This window comes from Camellia sinensis, chromosome 6 (assembly GCF_055761805.1).
Source record: "Camellia sinensis isolate YWXY chromosome 6, ASM5576180v1, whole genome shotgun sequence".
NCBI classification, from domain to species: Eukaryota; Viridiplantae; Streptophyta; class Magnoliopsida; order Ericales; family Theaceae; genus Camellia; species Camellia sinensis.
The window spans coordinates 155882180-155902971 of NC_138966.1; the positions used below are offsets into that span (position 1 = coordinate 155882180).

Genomic DNA, 20792 nt, shown 5'->3' on the forward strand with positions numbered 1-20792 from the left:
TTTATGTTATCTAAAATTATCCAATGAATTAGATTTATTTCTTAGCCATTTCAACTCTCTTTCTCCCTATTGTTTCTTGGATGGCTATTGGGTTGGGTGCCTAGATGACCGCTACTCAACCCCATCATTCTCAGTCCCAAGTTTACTCTCTCGTGCCTTCAAAAAGCAAAATATTGTCGCTCAATCAAGTATTGAATCTAAATATTAGGGGCTCGAAAATGCTTATGCTATATTAGTGTGGTTGGTGGATACAAAACCCACTAAGCTTTGTAGGTCTGTGTTACATATAAGAATCCATAACATTCTATTACTTTATTTGTTAGGAATATTCTTTATCAAACAATTTGTAATTCAAATATTGAGTTGTAGAGTAGAGTCTATAATATCATATCATATTGTTGTAGCTATGCTAGATTTCCAGGAAATTATCTCCTTCAGTTTTCTTCTTTTAATAACATATGTGGCAACATTGACACTGTGTTTAGTTGGGGATTTGGGAAGGAATTTGAAAAGGGAAAGAAAAATGGTAGATGAAATGTGAATAAAATATACTTTCATTTCACCTAGTTCACACACATTTTCCCTTTTCCATTCTAAATCTCTTCTCAAATCCTCCAACCAAAGCTGAATGTTTATATTAGAATCAGCTAATTGCAGCATCTCTAGATCAAATCAATCATTTAAACCAAATTGCCTACTGTAAAAAGCAATTAACAATTAACAACAAAAAATAAAAAAATAAAAAAAGGAGAAAAAAGCTTCAAACAAAGCCCTAACTAACCTTCATACCATAATTGCAAGTGACGGAGCAAGAAAAGGATATGGTGGATGGCCGAAAAGGCGACCGCGAGGTAGAAGAGATGTTGGCTGCAGCAGCAAAGCGGTGGAGCGGTGTAAAGAGTCTTCTCCACATGGCTTTTTCTTTCGTTTTGGAGTATAGAGTATTTGGTTTTGGGGTTTCGTAGATCAGAAACCTCTCTCTCACTATCTGTCTATCTAGTTTCTGCTGAAGTAGGGATTGTGTCGACTCGCCCCGCCCGTGTGAATGAGTATTTACAATGTCCTGGTCACTCCTCGCCCTCCAATATCGAGTATTGGAGTTTTTTGGAGGGTTGAGTATTTTTTTTTTTTTCCAAATATGGGAAACACTATATCCACTTTTCTCAATCATAATTAAAAAAAAATAAATTTATAATTAAACATAATATACGACATAATTAAAGAATTCGTAATTAAAATAATATCATAATAAAAAGAAAGAAAATAGTTTTAATTAAAGAAGAAAATGACATAATTAAGAATGCAATAGTGCACCCCTTTTCAAAATGTGTAGGTTAGAATTTCCTAAAAATATAGGGAGATTGACTAATAAGTCTCGTATTTTGAATTTGTAATTCATATAGTCCCATATTTTTTTCTTGTGATCCATTTAAGCATTTTGGATGTGTAATGATTCATTCACCTGCCACATTAGAGTGTCACATTTGAAAAATAATACACTAGGTAGTTTTTTAGTATCACATCATCCCCGCCATAGAGTGTCACATGTTACATTTGAAAAAAGTACACTAAAGAGTTTTTAGTTTTTTTAGAGTGTCACATTATATCAGCCACATTGTCACATTTGGTAAAAGTACACTATGGAGCTTGTTATCCCAAGTAGGCAACTCAAGAGGGGGTGGATTAGGTTATTAAAAATAATTTCACAATATTAATTATAATAATCAAAATATTTGAATTTCAACAGATAAAATAACAGAGCAATAAAAATCTATATAAGTAAAAGATATAGGGACAAAAAATCAAACATAGCAATTTATAGTGATTTGGCACGCCAGGCCTATGTCCACTCCCCAAATATCCTCCTTGGGTATTTCTCCACTATTCTTCAAATACACCACTACTTTCATGAATATTAGTGAACCTTTACAACAAGTGACCAGCCCTGTGTAGACACCCCATTTTTGACCGACCTTAAGACTCAGACGTCACCGATTGAGCGCTTGGTGATGTTGCATAATGTGCTCGTTCAGAAGCTTCAGAGTTGCGGCTGTGAGCCCTGCTTCCGGACTTCCGAACCCTCTTTTGTGCTTTACCTCGGTTTGCGAACCAGGCTCGGTTTTCTTTGTTTCTTTTCCTGAGGGAAGGGAGAGGTCCCGTAGACCATCTCTCAATGTCCATAGGCCATTTTGCCCATTTCGGAGTCCGGTTTCCGGTTTTTCGGGATCATTGGCCGTGTGCCTCGGTTCGGGACCGCCTAACCATCTCCGTTTGTTCTGATTTTTGGCATACTTCCTATTTTCTCCCTTTTGAGGGACACTGGGGTCCGAGAAATCCACTTCGAGGTCGAATACCATTTTCGGTGTTTAACGGGCAGTTTCCGGGGCCCCGAACTGCGTGTTTTGGCCCCCGAACATTCGTTTTGCAACGGTTTTCGTTCATTTTTGGCAGGTACCTCTGTTTTATCACCGGGGAGGTCACTGAAGGGTGGGAGGCCAGTAATTGTTGCAGCAACCAGTTATACATCCTCTGACGCCCTCCGACGCCCGTTTTTCACACTTCCGGGCTAATGTTGAATACCTTGGGGCCATCTTCTTGAACTTTGAACCACATATTTGTGATGTACACACTTGGGAGGACCCTAAAAAATGGTGGCCGGCCAGTAATTCCACCTGACCCTTTTGAACCCCTCCTTCCGGGCTAATGTTGAACACCTTGGACCCACTTTCTTGAACTCCAAACCACATATTTGTGATGTACACACTTGGGAGGACCCTAAAAAATGGTGGCCGGCCAATAATTCCATCTGACCCTTTTGAACCCCTCTTTCTGAGCTAATGTTGAACACCCTTGAGCCACTTTCTTGGACTTTTAACCACAGGGTTATGTTGTACACACATAGGAGGACACCATCAGTTGGTGGCCGGCCACTAAATCAGCTTGACCCTTTTGACCCCTAGCCGGCCGGCTAGGGGGTGTGGCCGGCCGGCCACCTGCAACAAAAATACCTGGCCGGCCGAGATCCTTGCACTGTTCACTTTACAGCTGTAGGGCTTTATCCCCCAGAAAATATCTTTATCCGGGGGATATTTTGTGGGGGAAAGTTTGTCTCCTTTTCCCCCACCTTTACACCCCCTTTTTGGTCCATATAACCAGCATTCCATATCATATGTTGGGGTTAGAAAAAATTGTCTTCAAGCTTCCATACACAAATCCCTCTCTATTCCTCTCATTTCCTTGAAAACTTCCAAGTCCCTAATCACCATTTCTTCTACACCACCAAGCTCTACCATCACCAGTTCATTTCCAGCAACAAGGAGGGCTTCTCAAAGGCTAAAGGAGCTACAAATTGGTCCAAGAAGCAACAAAAGCTTTAGTCTTCAAGGGTGAGTGACATTTCTCCTCTTTGACCCTTTTTTCTTGATCCATTTGTAAGCCCTATATGTTTTTTGTTTCAAGCTCCGGCCCTAACTGAAAAGGGCCCTATTTTGAGCTCATTTTCACTTTTCATTAAGGGCTCAACCCTGTTTGAGCCCTCCATGATGCACTTGCTTCATTGATCCTCTTATATGTCATAATCTTGCATGCTATTTTTGGCCCATGATTAATCTGTTTTTGAGCATGATGTAATCTGAGAATGTTCTTATTTTGGGCCCTTCTTCAACATTGTTGAAGGGCCCCTCACCATTTGATGCCTCCATGTGCCACTTGTAGTTATATCCCTTATTTGGCCCCCATTTTTGCATGCTATGGCAGCCTACCATGCTTTTGTTTTTGGCCATTTTACAGTTCTGGAAATAGTCTTATTTTGGTCCATTATTCATGTTTCATTTAGGTCCTTTCATGGTTTGGGACCTCCATGTATCACTTGTAGTTATATCCCTTATTTGGCCCCATTTTTGCATAAATTGGCAGCCCCCTTTGCTTTTGTTTTTGGCCATTTTACAGTTCTGGAAATAGTCTTATTTTGGCCTATACTTCATGTTTCATTAACATTTTTTTTCTGCTTGGTGATTATTTTGTATACTTCATGTTATAGCACCTTTTAAGCCTCAATCTTGTGCCTTTTTTTTAGCATGTTTGTATATTGATTTGAGGTTTACCATATACTGTAAACATTCATATTTTTGGTCCCTCTTCAATGTTGTAGAAGGAAATTTTTCAGTTTGAATTTTTCTTATATCACTTGCTTCATTACCCCTCTCTTGGCCCCTATTCTTGCATACCATTTTTGCCCTACCTATGCTTGCTGTTTGGCCATGTTTATAACTGTGAAAGTGCCTTTTTTGGGGCTTCCTAGCTTCTGTCTTTGCATTACATATCCATATTGTGCATGTTTGGCATAGCTATAGGCCATTTCGGGTGCCTAAATTCGCATTTCGGGACAATTCCATGCATTTGGTGTCATTTCGCCTCATTTCGGGACTGTTCTCCCCCATATTTTCTTGCTGAAATTCTATTAGAACGATTGCTTTCCATTCCTATGTCATTGCATCGCATTTTGTCATCGCCTCGGTTTGCGTGCCCGTGCGTACGCATTTCGAGGCACTTCATTTTTCATTCACCGGCATCCTATGTGAGTGTGGCTGAAGCTCACTCATGTTGGTATAAGCCCATACCATGTTTTCATGTCATGGCATTGCATATGTCATTGCCTCAGTTTGCATGCCCGTGTGCACGCATTTCGAGGCACTTCATTTTCATCCATCGGCCTCTTATGTGAGTGTGGCTGAGGCTCTTTCATGTTAGTATAAGTCCATGTTGCATTCTATATGCCATTTCCATATCATTTGCATTGTGTATGCCATTGCCTCGGTTTGCGTGCCCGTGTGCACGCATTTCGAGGCACTTCATTTTCATCCATCGGCTTCTTATGTGAGTGTGGCTGAGGCTCTCTCATGTTAGTATAAGTCCATGTTGCATTCTATATGCCATTTCCATATCATTTGCATTGCGTATGCCATTGCCTCGGTTTGCGTGCCCGTGTGCGCGCATTTCGAGGCACTTCATTTTCATCCACCGGCATCCTATGTGAGTGCGGCTGAGGCTCTCTCATATTGGTATAAGCCCATATCGCATTTCCATATCATTTGCATTGCGTATGTCATCGCCTCGGTTTGCGTGCCAGTGTGCACGCATTTCGAGGCACTTTATTTTCATCCATCGGCATCTTATGTGAGTGTGGCTGAGGCTCTCTCATGTTAGTGTAAGTCCATGTTACATCTTCCATGCCATTTTAGCCATATTGCATTGCGTCTGCCATTGCCTCGGTTTGCGTGCCCGTGTGCACGTTTTTCGAGGCATCTCATTTTTACAACATAGTGCATACTAGGTGGTATCTTAGATCGCATTCTGTCATTTTCTCGATTTGCGTGCCCGTGTGCACGTATTTCGAGGCATCTCATTTTCATAGCATTGTGCATGCTAGGCTGTATCTTAGTTGCATTCATGGATATCATGCATATTGCATCGTGTTCGGGATAGGAGTTAGCCCGGGCACGGGAAACGAGGTGCATTTCGTACTCCGAGTGACGGAATGTGTCTCAATTCCCAGTCACCGACACTCCGGATTATCCATGATGGAGTTAGGTTCTTGTTGTGTTTTCATGTGCATTCATTCTATATTGAGTTGTGCAATTCGACTCCTCGGCCATCATGCCTCGGTATGCGTGATTGGTGGCACGAGGATCGAGGCATGCATATATTTGTGAAAATGCACTGCTATGCCCCTTTCCTGCTCTCTGTTGCAGCAAAATCAGGAATCAGCAACTTTCCGGGACTTGGTACGCTTTTCAAGAATAATTGTAAAACAGAGGCTAATCGAGGCATCCCGGTGGATTTCCGCGCAAAGCAGCCTAACATACATCATCCATCAAGAGCGAGGCAGCCCCTGGCTTGCATGCCAGTTTTATTTATTTTCTTAGTTAATTTGTTTAAATAGGAATTTGTATATTATTTGGACTGTAATATTCGGACTGTAATATTCTTTTATTTGGGACTGTATTATTTATTCGGACCCTCTGTGTGAGGGCACAACTGTAATAAGTGTGCGTGCGTGTGTTGTATGTCTTCCAACCCCACGTCTTTCTTCCCTTTTATTTACCAGCTTACGATGGTTAGATTAGGGCATGTTTAAATTAGCATACAGTATGACAGCATGTTTGCATTCATTCATCTGTTTTGCATGCACCGAGCTCGGCGCACCATACTAACTGCATCGTACTTTCAATTCCAAATTGAATACATGTTAGTCGTAGCATTTCATATGCCATGTTTAGAATAGCCGAGCCCGCTATAGTTGCATTTTTGCATGTGTTGCATTTGGCATTTTTGTATACTTAGGATCATGCATGATTTCTAATGTAGTTTCTATTTTGGCTTGGAGTACTCGGTAAGTTCTATGCTTTAGCATCCTTGCATGTGTGTGAGTGAATGCCATGAATAGCATGCTTACCATGAGGCTATGTGCTTATATGATATAACTGCCTGAATGCCTGTGGGTGAAGGTTGGGTTATCTGAATTGGCATAAGTCATTAAATGTTTCAAGCCTACCTGCGGGTAGCAAACCATTTTCAAAAGCAAAAATGAAATGTTTTGTTCCAATTCAGGCGATCCAGTCTATACTTGTATGCTGTGCGCATCACATAGTAACCTAGGCTAATAACCGGAATAAGAACATACAATGTTTTCAAAAATAGATATCATGGTTAGTAGAGGCCGGTCTATGACTGGGCGAGCGGGGGTGCTCACGAAGTGACCTTCCCCAATCGTACCCAAGTTCCTGAGCCGAGGCAACTTTGGTGATGACGGACACGTGGCCTTTGGCAACGAGTCAGGGTTTCCTAAATTTCCCAAAATAAAATATTTAGGTGGCGACTCTGTATCTGGCAAAGCAGTCCATGTTTGGCACTTCTTTCAAAAAATCTGTTTTCTCAAAACGATTTGCCAGATTTGGACTCTTTGGTTCAGATTAAGAACCGTGACTACAAAGTCGAGTCCGAGCTGTAGCGAGGTCCCCCCCGCGGGCTTGTTACAGTTTCTGGCGACTCTGCTGGGGATTTAGAGAACTTGACTCGAACTCATGATATCTGTTTTTGACTACACTTGTGTGTTTCTTTGCATTGCATTTGCATTGGTGCGCCTAGGACGCCGTGTTTTCCATCTGCTATTCCTGAATGGTTTGCCGGAGGCTTGTCTTGTCAAGGCATGACCATAAGGCTGACCGGTTGTGGGCTCTGCCAGTATGGGAACACAAACCCCGGTTTTACCGGGGCACCCTTTTTGACCATTCGACCTAGTGCATATTCGGATCCATAGTGACCATTCCAAACTAGGACAAGTTGCTTACCCGTTTATAGGTTGTTTGAAACCGCTGTGTGCGTAGTGAAACCCTAGCTCCTGACAAAATAGGACAGGGAAACCCTACCCCAACATAGGGGTGTTTTGGCTCTCACTTATCTGTTATGTGCTTTAGAGTGCGTCTCTATAGGAATGCATGTATCAGTATATGAGTTTGGGCATCAAGCCTGCGGGCATCAGTTCAGTATACGAGTTTGGGCATCAGGCCTGCGGGCATCAGTTCAGTATTATGGGTATCAGGCCTGCGGGCATCAGCCAGTATTTGAGAATTAGTTATCTGCGGATATCAGATTATGTTTTAGGGGACAGTGATACAGGGATAATAATCAGTGTTTGAGGACAGTGTGTATTCAGCTTATTGACTGTGTGTTGTTATGCCCGGCTGTGTGTCATGCATTTTATTTCAAGCTGTTATGCTGTCCGTTTATCTGTTTATTTATTTCCTTTTCGCTTTATTTATCTTTTGCTAGGTCAGTTTTAGCACAATTGCTTCCAACCCAGCAGGCATTCCCCAAGCACTTTGGACATGAGGTCGTCGACTTAATCGATCTGAGGATCTAATCGACGGACAGCCAGTGTTCCATTCTCTACCCCCTGTTATCAGAAGCAAGCAGAAAAAGCGCAGTGTATCTAAACAGAGATCACCAGAACAGTGGTTTCCCCCATCAGTGGATAGTCGGATTGAGATCCCCATTGAGACAGATTTGCCAGTAGTTCAGATAGATCAAAACAGTATGGCAACGCCAACAGGAGTTGAGGAGATGATGCGCCAAATGCAAGAAACCATGCGGGCCATGCAACAGGATGTGGTTCGCCGGGATGAACTCGCTAAGCAACAAGCTGAGATTATGACCCAACAGGCTGAGCTAATTACCCGATTGCAACAGCAGAATGCTGCATCTGCTTCACACCAAATTCCTCCTCCGGCAGGGGCCCCATTACCTGAGCAGGCACCTACTGTTCAGAACGCCCCACCAAATGCCCAGAATACCCTGCCGAATATCCAAAACTTACAAGAGGACACGAATCTTCCAACGGGGCCAGCTCCGCCCCCGCTTCCACCACAACTGTCCAAGGTCCATGCACCCAATCACCCCGACTCTCCCTTCGAGTTCGAGGTTGATCATACAGCTCTGAAATTGAGCAAACTGGAGAAGCTCTTTAAGAAATCCCAAGGGGTCAAGGCTATGCCGGATATCGAAGACGGATATACCGAGGAGGCCGTAACACTCCCCGATAGGTTCAAAATGCCACAAATCGACCGCTTTGACGGGACCGGCGACCCCATGGTCCATCTCCGACTGTTTGCAGACATCTTGCGGCCAATGGGCCTAACACGACCACAGAAGCTTTCACTATTCGGCCGAACCCTATCGGGTGTGGCCGCCCACTGGTATGCAAAGTTACAAGATGAAGTGAAAAGGAATTGGGATGAAATGGCTGAGGCCTTTGTCGCACAATATTCATACAACACTCAGATCGAGATCACAACTCGTGATCTCGAAACGACAAGGCAAGAGCCCAAGGAAACTTTCTCGGACTTTGTGATCCGATGGAGGGCAAAGGCGTCAATGATGACTTTAAGGCCCACTGACAAAGATCAAATCCGGATGATTGTGCGCAATCTCCACCCGAAGTTGATGCAGAGAATGATTGTAGTCCCCTTCCCTACTTTCGCAGATTTACATGAGATGGGGGTGCAAATCGAAGATGCAATGAAACAAGGTCTGTTTGACCATGACAGAGAACAACCGAGGAGGACGTTCAACCGTAACAACAATGCGGGCCCGAGTGGCGCTGCAAATACAAGAGCCTCGGAAGTTAGTATGGTCACCACCACTCCCCCTCCCCCTCCCCCTCCAAGGCCCATGGCTGCCACACCCTTCTCCGGCGCGTCCGGAAGCAACACACAAACCAACAGATTCCAACCGCGAGGCCAAAGAACCTTCACCCCACTATACATGCCCCTGACCAAGGCTCTAGGGGTATTGATCAGAAAGAAACATTTGAAACCCCTGGAGCCGAAGCCACTACCAAATCCACTCCCTCCCTCTCATGACCCGTCAAAATACTGCGCATATCACCAACAACACGGTCACGACACCGACCGTTGTTACAGATTGCATCATGAGATCCAACATCTTATTGACAAACAGGTGATCGCGCCTCCTGATAAACCCAATGTCACAACCAACCCTCTCCCACCACATAACCAACCTCCCCCTCCCAACAGAATTAATTTTATCCAAACTGGGGTCGCATTTTACGATCCCAGTATCTATATCACCCCGACCCACCTACCCAAGCCGGAGGTGTTCCTACCCGAATGCACTGACTTCTTGTGCATGGTGGACATCTCCAAAACCCAACCAGAACCGATGGTGGTGACCGTCGAAGACGGGGCAGGGCAAATTTCAGGAGAGAATGAGATTGTTGAATCTGGGACTGGGCAGAGTTTTGCTGAGGGAGCCTATGATCCAAGCGAGTATATCCTATCAACGAGCCGAATTGGGCTAGGTATAGAATTGCCAGAGACAGGAGAGCTATGCATGATCCGGGGGGACGGATCTGGGCTATGGGCAGATGATCTGACAGCCGTAGAGGAGGACTTTGCCAACTTGCAATTTTTCAATGACCAGGAACCGGGGGATACGTCAATCAACTGGTACGATTATGAGGGATCAGCGGAGGCCACTGGATGGCTCGAGGATCAACCGGATGAAGTGGGGGAAGCCCAACCAGAACAGAGCCCGGCAGGGGCAGAGGTATCAGTTGTGGCCGGAATGGCCGAAAGTCAAGTTGTATCGCCGGAGAGCGCCGGTGCTAAGAATTCCGCTCGAGATTTGGGCATTATGGATACGGGAATTGTTGAACAAACAGCTGTACTGATGCAGCTGGAACGAGAAAAGTTTGAGGAGGCTGAGAGAATTAGGAAAGCTAAAGGCCCTGAGGGGACTGAAAGTGTTGTGTGCACGAAGATGGAGAATGCTGCAAGCATGTGGACAGGGAGTACTGCGAGTGCAACTAAACCGGAGCCAACTAAACCGGAGCCAGACAGGTGTCTGTTGGCTGCCGATGGAATGTGGTGGGAAGACGATGACTTATGTCTTGCCTACACAAATGAAGACTGGGGAAATAATCAACCGGATGACACTTGGTACCTCGATGAGGTTGACCATATGACAAGAAGTGGGCGGTACTTCAAACCCCCACACCTGGACCAACCCGAGGCATCCGGGAAGGATAGAGAAGCGGAGAAACAGAAGGAGAAGCAGATTGAAGAGGAAGTTGTGCTGAAACAATTAAAGAAGATACAAGCAGACATCTCCATCTGGGGACTGCTAATGGCATCACGAGTACATAGAGAAGCTGTCCTATCTGCTATGGACAAGTCCAAACTCTCCATAGACACCACGCCTGAACAGCTGGTTGGGCTGGTTTTTCCGGGAGGAGGTTCCCCGGCATTAACCTTTTCGGACAAGGAACTACCGCCTGAAGGCACAAATCATAACAAACCTCTCTATATTTCTGTGGAATGTAGAGATAAGTGGATACCGGTGGTACTTGTTGATACCGGGTCTGCAATTAATGTCTGCCCGACCAGAACGGCATATGCAATCGGGTTGAAGCCCGTGGACTTCGTCCCAACTACCCAAGTGATCAGAGCATACGACAATACCAGCAGAGAAGTGATGGGGACTGTTAAAATTCAAACCAAGGTTGGTCCAGGACAACACAGCATTGAATTTCATATCTTGGACGTTCCTGCAACCTTTAACCTACTTTTGGGGCGACCGTGGTTGCACCAGGTCAAAGCAGTCTCTTCCACTCTACATCAGATGCTAAAGTACCCTCACGGGAAAGGGGTAGCGATCGTTTTTGGTAATTCATCAATCCATCCGCCGCCGGAAGTGTCCACACCTGTCTTGGAGATCGAGCACGGCACGGAGGATGTGTTTCTATCGGGGTTCACTTTGGCCGAGGCTCAAGTGGTGCAGAATGTCATGGCTGTGAATGAGGGTATGTACGTTAGTGCTCAATCTATCTACCTCATGAACAAGCTAAAACATACCCCTGGGATGGGATTAGGGAGAAGCGGCCGGAAGGGCGTCTCAGTGTTGGCCGAAGTGCCACACAACCCTCACGCCTTTGGACTGGGTTATCTGCCCACCAAAGAGGACTGGGTGAGGAAAGGGAAAGAAATGGCCGGAAGGGCCAGAGCAAAGAAGGCCGGGAATCCATTTGAGTTAATGCATAGGCCCATCTGGGGTACCCTAAACGGACGCTTCGTCCGGGAGGGGGAAGATTTTCCATTCTGCGGCTTCCCGGAGCCATGGCTAAACGCGGATGGGAAGCGCGTACCTGGTTTTGAAATCTTCTTCGACATACAATTATCTGGGGATGACGTTGCCGAAGCGCAGACAGACCCACCAACTGAGGTTGAGCAGTGTAGAGCAGTGGATCCTGAGAGCACAGAGCTTGAAATGGGGGTAGCACTGGCGAGTCTACTATCAGATCCTCCGATCGGCCAAGAGTGCTTGGGGGATAACTCTTCGGTTTCTATGATTGGAGATGAAATAGCTGCGAGCTTTCCAGCGCCGATCTTGGATGCATCTATCGCACCTTCTCTCATCTGGCAATATGAAGAAGGCTTTTTATCTAGCAGCTCCGGGTCAGGTAGTGAGCCGGAATCTGATTCCACCGAATCTTGTGCGTCGGAATCAGATTCCAGCTCGACTGAGTCTGAGTCTGGTATTCCTAGGGGTGATAACCCGGATGCCACAGTCCTGTCTAGGTCGTCTTTTTCATTTTCTTTTGAGTCTGTTGTAACAGAGGAATCTGACGGCTTGGAAATATTTAATGAGAATGATGCGGATGTGGTTTCTGAGTATTTTTCTGTGCCTTTGATTTATTGCTTAAATCAGGATTTTCAAAATTTTGATGAAAACAACGAGGGAGAAATTCCCCCAGTTTTGCAACGGTTAATTGATCAAGAGCAGGAAAGATTTGTTAAACCTTTAATGGATGAAATCACTACTGTGAATGTTGGTACTGAGAAGGACCCGCGGCTGGTCCAGATCGGGTCCACGTTGTCTTCGGAGGAGCGCGAGCGCTTAGTCGCTTTATTAAAAGATTTCAAAGATGTTTTCGCGTGGTCCTACGAAGACATGCCTGGAATCGATCCTGAGATTGTACAGCACCGGATCCCTCTTGATCCCGAGGCCCGCCCTGTCAAACAGAAACTCAGAAGGATTCGCCCGGACTGGGCTCTCAAAATTAAGGAAGAGGTCACCAAGCAAATTGACGCAGGGTTCCTGCTGGTATCTGAATACCCAACTTGGTTGGCCAACATTGTTCTGGTGCCAAAGAAGGACGGCAGAATTCGGGTCTGTGTAGGCTTCAGAGATTTGAACAAGGCCAGTCCGAAGGACGACTTTCCCTTACCACACATTGATGAATTGGTGGATTTCACGGCAGGACACGCCTTGCTTTCGTTTATGGATGGTTTCTCAGGCTATAATCAGATAGTGATGGCACCCAAAGACCGGGAGAAGACTGCGTTCACTACCCCGTGGGGTACATATTGTTATAGAGTGATGCCATTCGGGTTGAAAAATGTTGGAGCTACGTATCAACGGGCAGCAACTACAATATTGCATGATATGATCCATAAGGAGGTCGAGGTGTATGTGGACGACATGATTGTCAAGTCCAAAGAAAGAGAGGGCCACTACACCGCCTTACAAAAATTCTTTCAAACGATCAAAGAGTTTCGGCTGCGACTGAATCCCCAGAAATGCACGTTCGGTGTTACAGCAGGGAAGATGCTAGGGTTTCTGATTACACAAAGGGGCATCGAGGTCGACCCTTCCAAAATCAAGGCCATCTTAGAAATGCCACCACCAAGGACTGAAAAGGAGGTGCGAGGCTTTCTGGGTAAAGTGCAATTCATAAGACGGTTTATCTCTAAATTAACCTTGACTTGTGAACCATTTTTTGGTCTCCTAAAGAAAGGAAAGAAATTGCAATGGGACGGCCGATGTCAAGCAGCTTTTGAGCAGATCAAAGAGTATCTACAGAACCCACCCGTGTTGTCACCACCAGAGCCGGGGAGACCGTTGATATTGTACCTTTCGGTAACTGAGACTACCATGGGCTGCATGCTCGCGCAGGAGTCAGAAGACAAAGTGGAAAGAGCCATCTACTATCTGAGCAAAAAGATGCTGGATTACGAGACCCGCTATACACCGCTGGAGAAGGCTTGTTTGGCCTTGGTATGGGCGACCAGGAAGCTGCGGCACTACCTGTTAGCTCACTCTGTAATGTTGGTTTCGCGTTTGGATCCCATCAAATATCTTTTCGAGAAACCAGCACTTACGAGTAGGCTGGCTCGCTGGCTGCTGTTGCTCTCCGAATTTGATTTGAAGTATGTAACGCGCAAGTCAGTAAAAGGTAGAGTGGTAGCAGAGTTACTTGCCGACCACCCGGTTGAGGGGGATGAAGCGGTTGAGTATCTATTCCCAGATGAAGCCATTCTGCACGTCGAAGATGAAACTTGGACGATGTACTTTGACGGAGCGTCAAACCAATATGGGTATGGGATAGGGGTGTTGCTGATAGCGCCTGACGATTCCCATATCCCATTAGCATTCAAGCTTCGGTTCAAAGTCTCGAACAATGAGGCAGAGTATGAGGCATGTATTGCTGGCCTGGAAGCAGCCCTAGAACTAGGGGCAAGACGGTTGGACGTCATTGGGGACTCGAACCTTGTTGTGTCTCAAGCAAAAGGAGATTGGAGAGTCAAGGAGGAAAGGATGATAATTTACCACCAAACCTTGGATTTGCTAATTCCTCGATTTGAGAAGCTAAATTTCACCCACCTCGTAAGAGAGAACAACAGGTTCACAGATTCACTAGCAACTCTATCTTCTATGATAGACATCCCATCCGGAGTCCGGATGCGTCCAATCATTATTGATCAAAAGTTTGCGCCAGCATACGAGTCGATTTCCGCCATAGATGAGGTTCAAGACGGCAACCCCTGGTATTACGACATCTGGAACTTCTTGGAAAAGGAGACATATCCACCAGGGGCAAATGCCAAGGATAAGAGGGCCATCAGAAGAATGGCTGCTCAGTTCATTATCTGCGGGGGTAAGCTGTACAAAAGGGGTCATCTGGGAATGCATAAGCTCTGTGTAGAAGCTGAAGAGTCGAAACGCCTGGTGGAAGCCATCCATGGGGGGGAGTGCGGTGCACACATGAATGGAGTAATGCTGGCCAGAAAGATCCTCAGACAGGGCTACTACTGGTCAACCATGGAAGAGGATTGTATTAGTTTTGTTCGGCGATGCCACAAGTGTCAAATTCATGCAAACCGTATGAACATCCCGCTGTCAAAGCTGTACAACATGACTTCACCATGGCCTTTGGGGAATTGATGTGATCGGAGCTGTTACCCCGAAGGGGTCAAACGGGCATGAGTTTATCCTAGTAGCGATAGATTATTTTACAAAGTGGGTCGAGGCCCAATCATACGAGGTGTTGAAGGCGTCGCACGTCGCAAAGTTCATCAGAAACAACATCATCTGTCGCTACGAGGTGCCAAACGAGATAATTTCATATAATGGTTCCCATTTCAAGAAAGAAGTGATAGACTTGTTGGAGAAATACAATGTGGCTTTCCATAAGTCATCTACATACCGGCCGCAGACCAACGGAGCGGTTGAGGCCGCCAACAAGAATATCAAGCATATACTACAGAAGATGGTGGGAACCTATCGGGATTGGCCAGACAAGCTGCCATTTGCTCTGTGGGGCTACAGGACTTCAATCAGAACTTCTACTGGAGCAACTCCATATTCATTGGTCTATGGAATGGAGGCTGTTCTACCCATCGAGATTGAGGTTCCGTCGTTACGAGTGTTGGCTGAATGCCAGATAGCCGAAGCAGATTGGCAGCAAAGCAGATTCGAAGAACTCATGCTCTTTGATGAAAGAAGACTGAAAGCACTGTACCATATCCAAGGCTATCAACGCAGAATTGCCTGGGCTTTCAACAAGAAGGTTAAGTCCAGGAATCTGAAAGAAGGAGATTTGGTGCTCAAAGACAACCGAGCTCCCATCCACGACCCAAGGGGCAAGTTCAAACCCAATTGGACTGGTCCTTACATCATCAAAGCTATCTGGTCAGGTGGAGCTGTGGTTCTGATGGATCTAGATGGCTTGGAATTCTCACAACCGATCAATATGGACAAGTTGAAGAAATATTACCCTTGAGAGGCTCGCTAGGCCGAAAACCCGAAAGGGCGACCTAGGCAAAAGTCAGGGCGCAAAAAATTAGAAAATATAAAAACTGAGCTCGCAAGGTTGAAAACCCGCAAAGGGCGGCCTTGGCAAAAGTTAGAGCGCAAAAGGAGAGTGAAAATACTCGAGTGAACCTCGGCCTGAACTACGTAAGGCTTGATTCCCATCTTTGGGATACGTAGGCAACTTCACCTTGAAGTTCAGCCATAAACTTTTCCCCGATCAACTCTGTCCATTTTGATCGTCTCAGTCATCTTTATCCATCAGCATTTATCGTGATCTCTGGTACAGTGCTGTTCAGACTAGGGGCAACTTTCCGTTGCCGCGACAGTGCAAAGTTACTCAGACTAGGGGCAACTTTCCGTTGCTATGAAGTGTCGCATTGTTCTTCAGACTAGGGGCAACTTTCCAGTTGCAGGTATCTGGGGTTGTGCATCTCAGTGACAGATCTTCGGCGTGTCCAGTTCTGATCCACATCGAAAATAGTTTTGAAAAGTTTTAATAAAAGTTGACTTTGTTCAAATCAATCTTTTTACGACTAAGACCATTTTTGGACCAAAAGCGGAAAATTTTCAGTACCGCAACTTTCAATTTCATTGATTTCAAAACTGAGTTCTCCTGCTCTTGCATTACAATCGAGGTTGCTTTTTTTTTAGTACATTCATAACGAAAACTTGAAAATGCTAAATAGGCAATAAATTTGGGGCATAGTTGAATCAAGTATCTCTGCGTCCCCTCCCAGAGCTGGACGGAGCATCTTATGCCAAGCTAGGCCCAACCTGTGCCTCCTCATTAAGCCAATCCATGCACTCATCGGACAAAGTGCAACTGAAAGTGGAAACAGGGGCCAGGAGCTCTCTAGTCCTCCATGCTGTGGCATATCGGGCAAGCTGTGCACCCCGGACCGGAAAAGCAGCTGGGTACTCAATCCCCTCCGGTGGGCAGATCTGATCATGACCAAACTGACGCAGGAACCGGAACGGAAAATAGAATACGCAGTGGGTTAGACCAATCAATTGGATCCCAATCAGCCGGGACATACTATAGCTCATTGCCGGGAGGTTGAGCCAAGGACAACGCCAAGCAATGTCGTCTGCGGACAAATTGCACATTCAGTCAAACCACCACCTTTCGTCAAGAGCATTGACTAGGCGCTGCCGAAAGAAGTAGCCTCGAGCTGAATAAGCTGGGCAAGAGTCCACAACCTGCAACTTGTCCATTAACCATACCTAGGGGAGGGATGGAAAATGAGAGAATAAAGAACAGAGAGATGTACGAAGAGAGAAAAAGTAAGACAAGGGTTTTGTGAGAAAAACCGAGCCTGAGGGTCGAGTGATGTGAGCAAATATATATGTAAGGTTGGGTGGGAAACATTACCTGCAGCAGCAGTGGACTCCCAGCAAACCTAGTCGCCTCCCGGCGATAGACAGAATCTAAGCCCATCAGTGTCTCGGCCAAGGTCATGGCAATACAGCTCTTTCCTTCTCTCAAGCCTTGGGCAACTTCAATCAGGCGAATGCTAGCTCCGCCGAAGCCCGAGGAAAGCAGAAAGTGAGACAACAAACACAAGCAGAGGGCGTGTTGCCGAAAACCCTACCAATAATGGTTGCTACGGTCACCGGCGTCGGAAAAACGATGGATCAAGCCGAGGATGTCCAGTTCCCCACTGCAGATCAGAGATCGAGCGTCATGCGCAGTAAGCCCACACATCCGCCCTAAAGCCTGAGCATGGCCAAAACGGAGCTGGGGCAAGATCATTTCAGAGCTTTCAGACTCCATCAAAACCTAAAAATCTTCGAAAGTAGGACACATCTCTTGGCCGCCGAAGCTAAAAACGTGCGTCACTGGGTTCCAAAACCTTGCCGCGACATGGAGAAAAGGGAGATGCAGTGGAGTACGGCTCAGCGTGAATAGTACATTCAAACCGAAACCCCGGAAGTTCAGCTTTTCCGAGCCATCTAGAGAAGAGATCCAAGATATGAGATTTTCTGCGAGAAACGCCTCCATCTTTGTCTAAAACTAATATAAAATGAATGTTCCCAAAGTTGAGGCTTTTATAGAGGGAAAAAGACTATTCACGGGAACACGTGTCAAAAACCAGATGGCTGCAGGAATAAGTGGCCGGCCGGCCATCTTTTCTGGCCGGCCAGCCATTCTCTTTTTCAAAAAATGGCCGGCCAGCTGTCTCTCTCCACAAAATTGGCCGGCCGGCTCCCAAAGGTGGCCGGCAATGCTGCAGTGTATCTCTTTGGCCCTGTTTTACTCTTCGAGGGAAAGTTTCAAGCATTTCCATGCAACGAGAGAGTCAAAGGCCTTCATTTTCCTCCGTTTCGGATGCGTTCCGATGCCCAGATCGTCAGAAGTACACTCTATTGTTGTTTTGTTTATCGAGTTGTTGTTTTGATTATCGAGTTGTTGTTTTGCTTATCGAGTTGTTTGTCGAGCGGACGTGTTTCGTGTTTTTTTTGAGTCATTGCACTCTGTTCAAGCAATCTTTGTTTAAGTCTTGTTTATTTGCGTTGTCAACGTCATTGCATTTTGTTTATCGAGTTGTAAACTTGCTAAAGGTTCTGTTATATCTAAGTAAGTTGAGTTGCTTAGTTTGTTGCGTCGGTTCACTACCTGACTTGGTGATTACACAATGCGCATTCCCATTCAATTTCATTTTTGTGCAAAATAAAATGATGCGATACGATGCTAAAAGTTTAAAATACAAACACCTTTTCAAAAGCTATTTCATTCCATCATGCTTTACAATGAACAAAGGTACAAGTTTTTACAAAACAAAAACAAATAAAAACTGCCTAACAATGTGCAAAGTGCTACAAACTACTAGCAAAAAGAAAAATAAAGCAGGAAACAACAGCATCAATGTCCTCGGGAGCGGGAATGAGAAGCACTCCTCATCCTCTTTTGCGGGACAGCCTCTGCACCATCATCATCATCTGGGTCAGAACCGTCGTCCTCAAGATTCCCCTCAGCCTCGTCCCCACTCCCCGGACCAAGACCGGAGCCCTCCTCCTCGGCAGACGTCTCGGACTGACGATCTGTGGCCTCCTCCTCCTCCTCCTCCTCCTCCTCCTCATCAGGCTCCGCCTCTACAACGTGAGCCCTGCGTCTGCGGACAGGCCCTCCTCGAGCTCCGCGAAAAGGCCTGGATGGCCTAGCTCCTCGGAAAGGCCTGGATGGCCCAGCTCCCTGAGAAGGCCCAGATGGCCCAGCTCCGTAAGAAGACCCAAATGGCCCAGCTCCCCAAGGGGACCCAGGTGGCCCGGCCCGCGGCGGAGCATATACAGGAGGTATCTGAAAATGAAAAAATTCAATACATCAGTTCAAATATGAAAATCAGATGCAAGTACAGTATATGAGTGGGGTGTGTGTCGAATGTGCTCTACAATGCAGAAGAATGCTTAAAACCAGTGTGTCATCAGAAATATGATAAATACAAGAAAGATAAACGATACCTGCGCACCCATAGCGGATAGATGTGTCTCTCTCCGAAGGACCATGCCCTCAAGCGAGGCCATCACCCCGAGAATCTCATCCACATACTCAACCGGAGGCTGCAGATACAAAGGCAAAACTATCAGTAAAGGAATGAATGCCCAAGTACCCAACTGATAAATCAAAACTATAAATCATACCGGTGGCGAATCAGGATCCCTGACATATCTATGGTCAGGAAGTGGAGGCTCTAGCGGAATCGGGTAGGGAGTCCCGAAACGCCATCCCGTCAACTCGAACGGCATGTCCGGCCATCCAGGATGAGGATAGGTCGGAGTAACCGGAGGAACCGGTCTACCCCCACCTCTAGATGTACCAGCCCCGCTGGTAGAAGGGGCATCTGCAGCCCGAGCCCGAGCCTGGCCCGAGGATGACATACCGGCAGGCCTCATCATCGGGATACGAGCTCCCGTCAGTGGAGGCATCAAATATATGTGACGGTAAGTGGCGTAGTCCCCCTCCTCAATATATAGTAAAGCATCGCTACCCAGCATAGCGCCGACTACCTCCGAGTAAGAGAGCCTGTCAGCAGTCCGCATACTGACTGGGGGTACTGCGGGAGGATCCTGAGAAAGATACCCCCATACCTGGCGCAGAAAGCGTTTCCCCAGGAACCATGCCCTGCCAACCGGCCCTTCGAGCAGGGCCCTATACTGGGAAATGTCTGACCCTCCGGTATACTGAAGTCGGAGACCATCACCGAGGGACGCCCAGGGCTGCCATATGATCTGCGGATGATAAATGCATAAACCAATCAGGAATCGAGAATATACAGAGCAAATCAAAGATGAAAATGAAAGGAACTGAAAGTTCTGAGGTACCTCTGAATGCCGCACAGTGTCGAAGTACTGTCGCAGGTAAAGGAGGGTCTCTCGAGGTCTTGGCCGGTGCGGGCCCTCGAACACTAGTGAATATGGGGTCATGGGGAGCCCTGCCACCTCCAACTCTGGGGCTAATGCTGGGAAGTATACATAGACCCATAGCTGAGAAAAGCAGTGCAGGATGTAAGTACGAAATACTGAAAGCTAAATACAGACTGTAAAAGTGCGCTGTGTGTGCAATGTACAAGTAATGAAGAGCAGAAATGTAAATCAAGGGGACAGAAAAGTACCTCCCAGGCTCTCCAATAGCCGCCAAGTAAATCGCCCCGCCCGCGGGAGGTCGCGCTCATATAAAAGTAAAGGGTAGCCAGGCCGGCGCCACCCCAGTCATATCGATGGACCTGTGATAGGTCAACCAGAGCGCTCAGCAGGTATAGCCCGACTGTGTTCCCTCTATCGGCGAACAGGGTAGTCCCGAAGAGGAACATAAGGAAACCACGGGCGTACTGCTCCGTCTCCTTAGGAGTCTCGGGCACCATCTCCGCCCGCCGGAAGTGGGAAGAGAACCAAGTGTATCGGACTCTCCCAGAAACCCTGTCAACAGGCGGGCGAGCCCCCAATAGATACATCCAAGCGGCCTCCCACTCTCCCATATCCTCATCATAGGGGATAGGCCAACCTCCTATGTCCAAGCCAGTCAATACAGCGAAGTCTAGAGGCGTCATGGTCATGTCTCCAGTGGCAGAGAAATGAAAGGAGTTGGTGGTGTCCCACCATCTCTCTACCAATGCTGCCATCAA

At 46.4% G+C, this 20792-nt stretch overlaps 2 protein-coding genes across 2 annotated transcripts in view; both read right to left on the reverse strand.

The window, feature by feature from the left end:
• LOC145793723 (monothiol glutaredoxin-S15, mitochondrial-like) overlaps positions 1 to 20792 on the reverse strand; it is a 98734-nt gene that overhangs the window by 2984 nt on the left and 74958 nt on the right. The gene's annotated exons all lie outside the window — the stretch shown is intronic.
• On the reverse strand, positions 18393 to 19766 carry LOC114272581 (uncharacterized). The gene is made up of 3 exons (XM_082872751.1): positions 19312 to 19766; positions 19132 to 19230; positions 18393 to 18970 (listed from the first exon to the last, which is right to left on the reverse strand). The coding sequence occupies exons 1-3, from the start codon at positions 19708 to 19710 to the stop codon at positions 18536 to 18538; spliced, it is 933 nt and encodes a 310-aa protein (XP_082728877.1). The 5' UTR covers positions 19711 to 19766; the 3' UTR covers positions 18393 to 18535.

Excerpts from the sequence above, each read along its gene's own strand:
- LOC114272581 (XM_082872751.1), bottom strand. The coding sequence starts at position 19,710 with ATGCGGACTGCTGACAGGCTCTCTTACTCGGAGGTAGTCGGCGCTATG. Across the intron at positions 19,231-19,311 it reads GGGATCCTGATTCGCCACCG|CCTCCGGTTGAGTATGTGGA; the intron begins GTATGATTTATA and ends TTGTATCTGCAG. Across the intron at positions 18,971-19,131 it reads TATCCGCTATGGGTGCGCAG|ATACCTCCTGTATATGCTCC; the intron begins GTATCGTTTATC and ends TTTCATTTTCAG.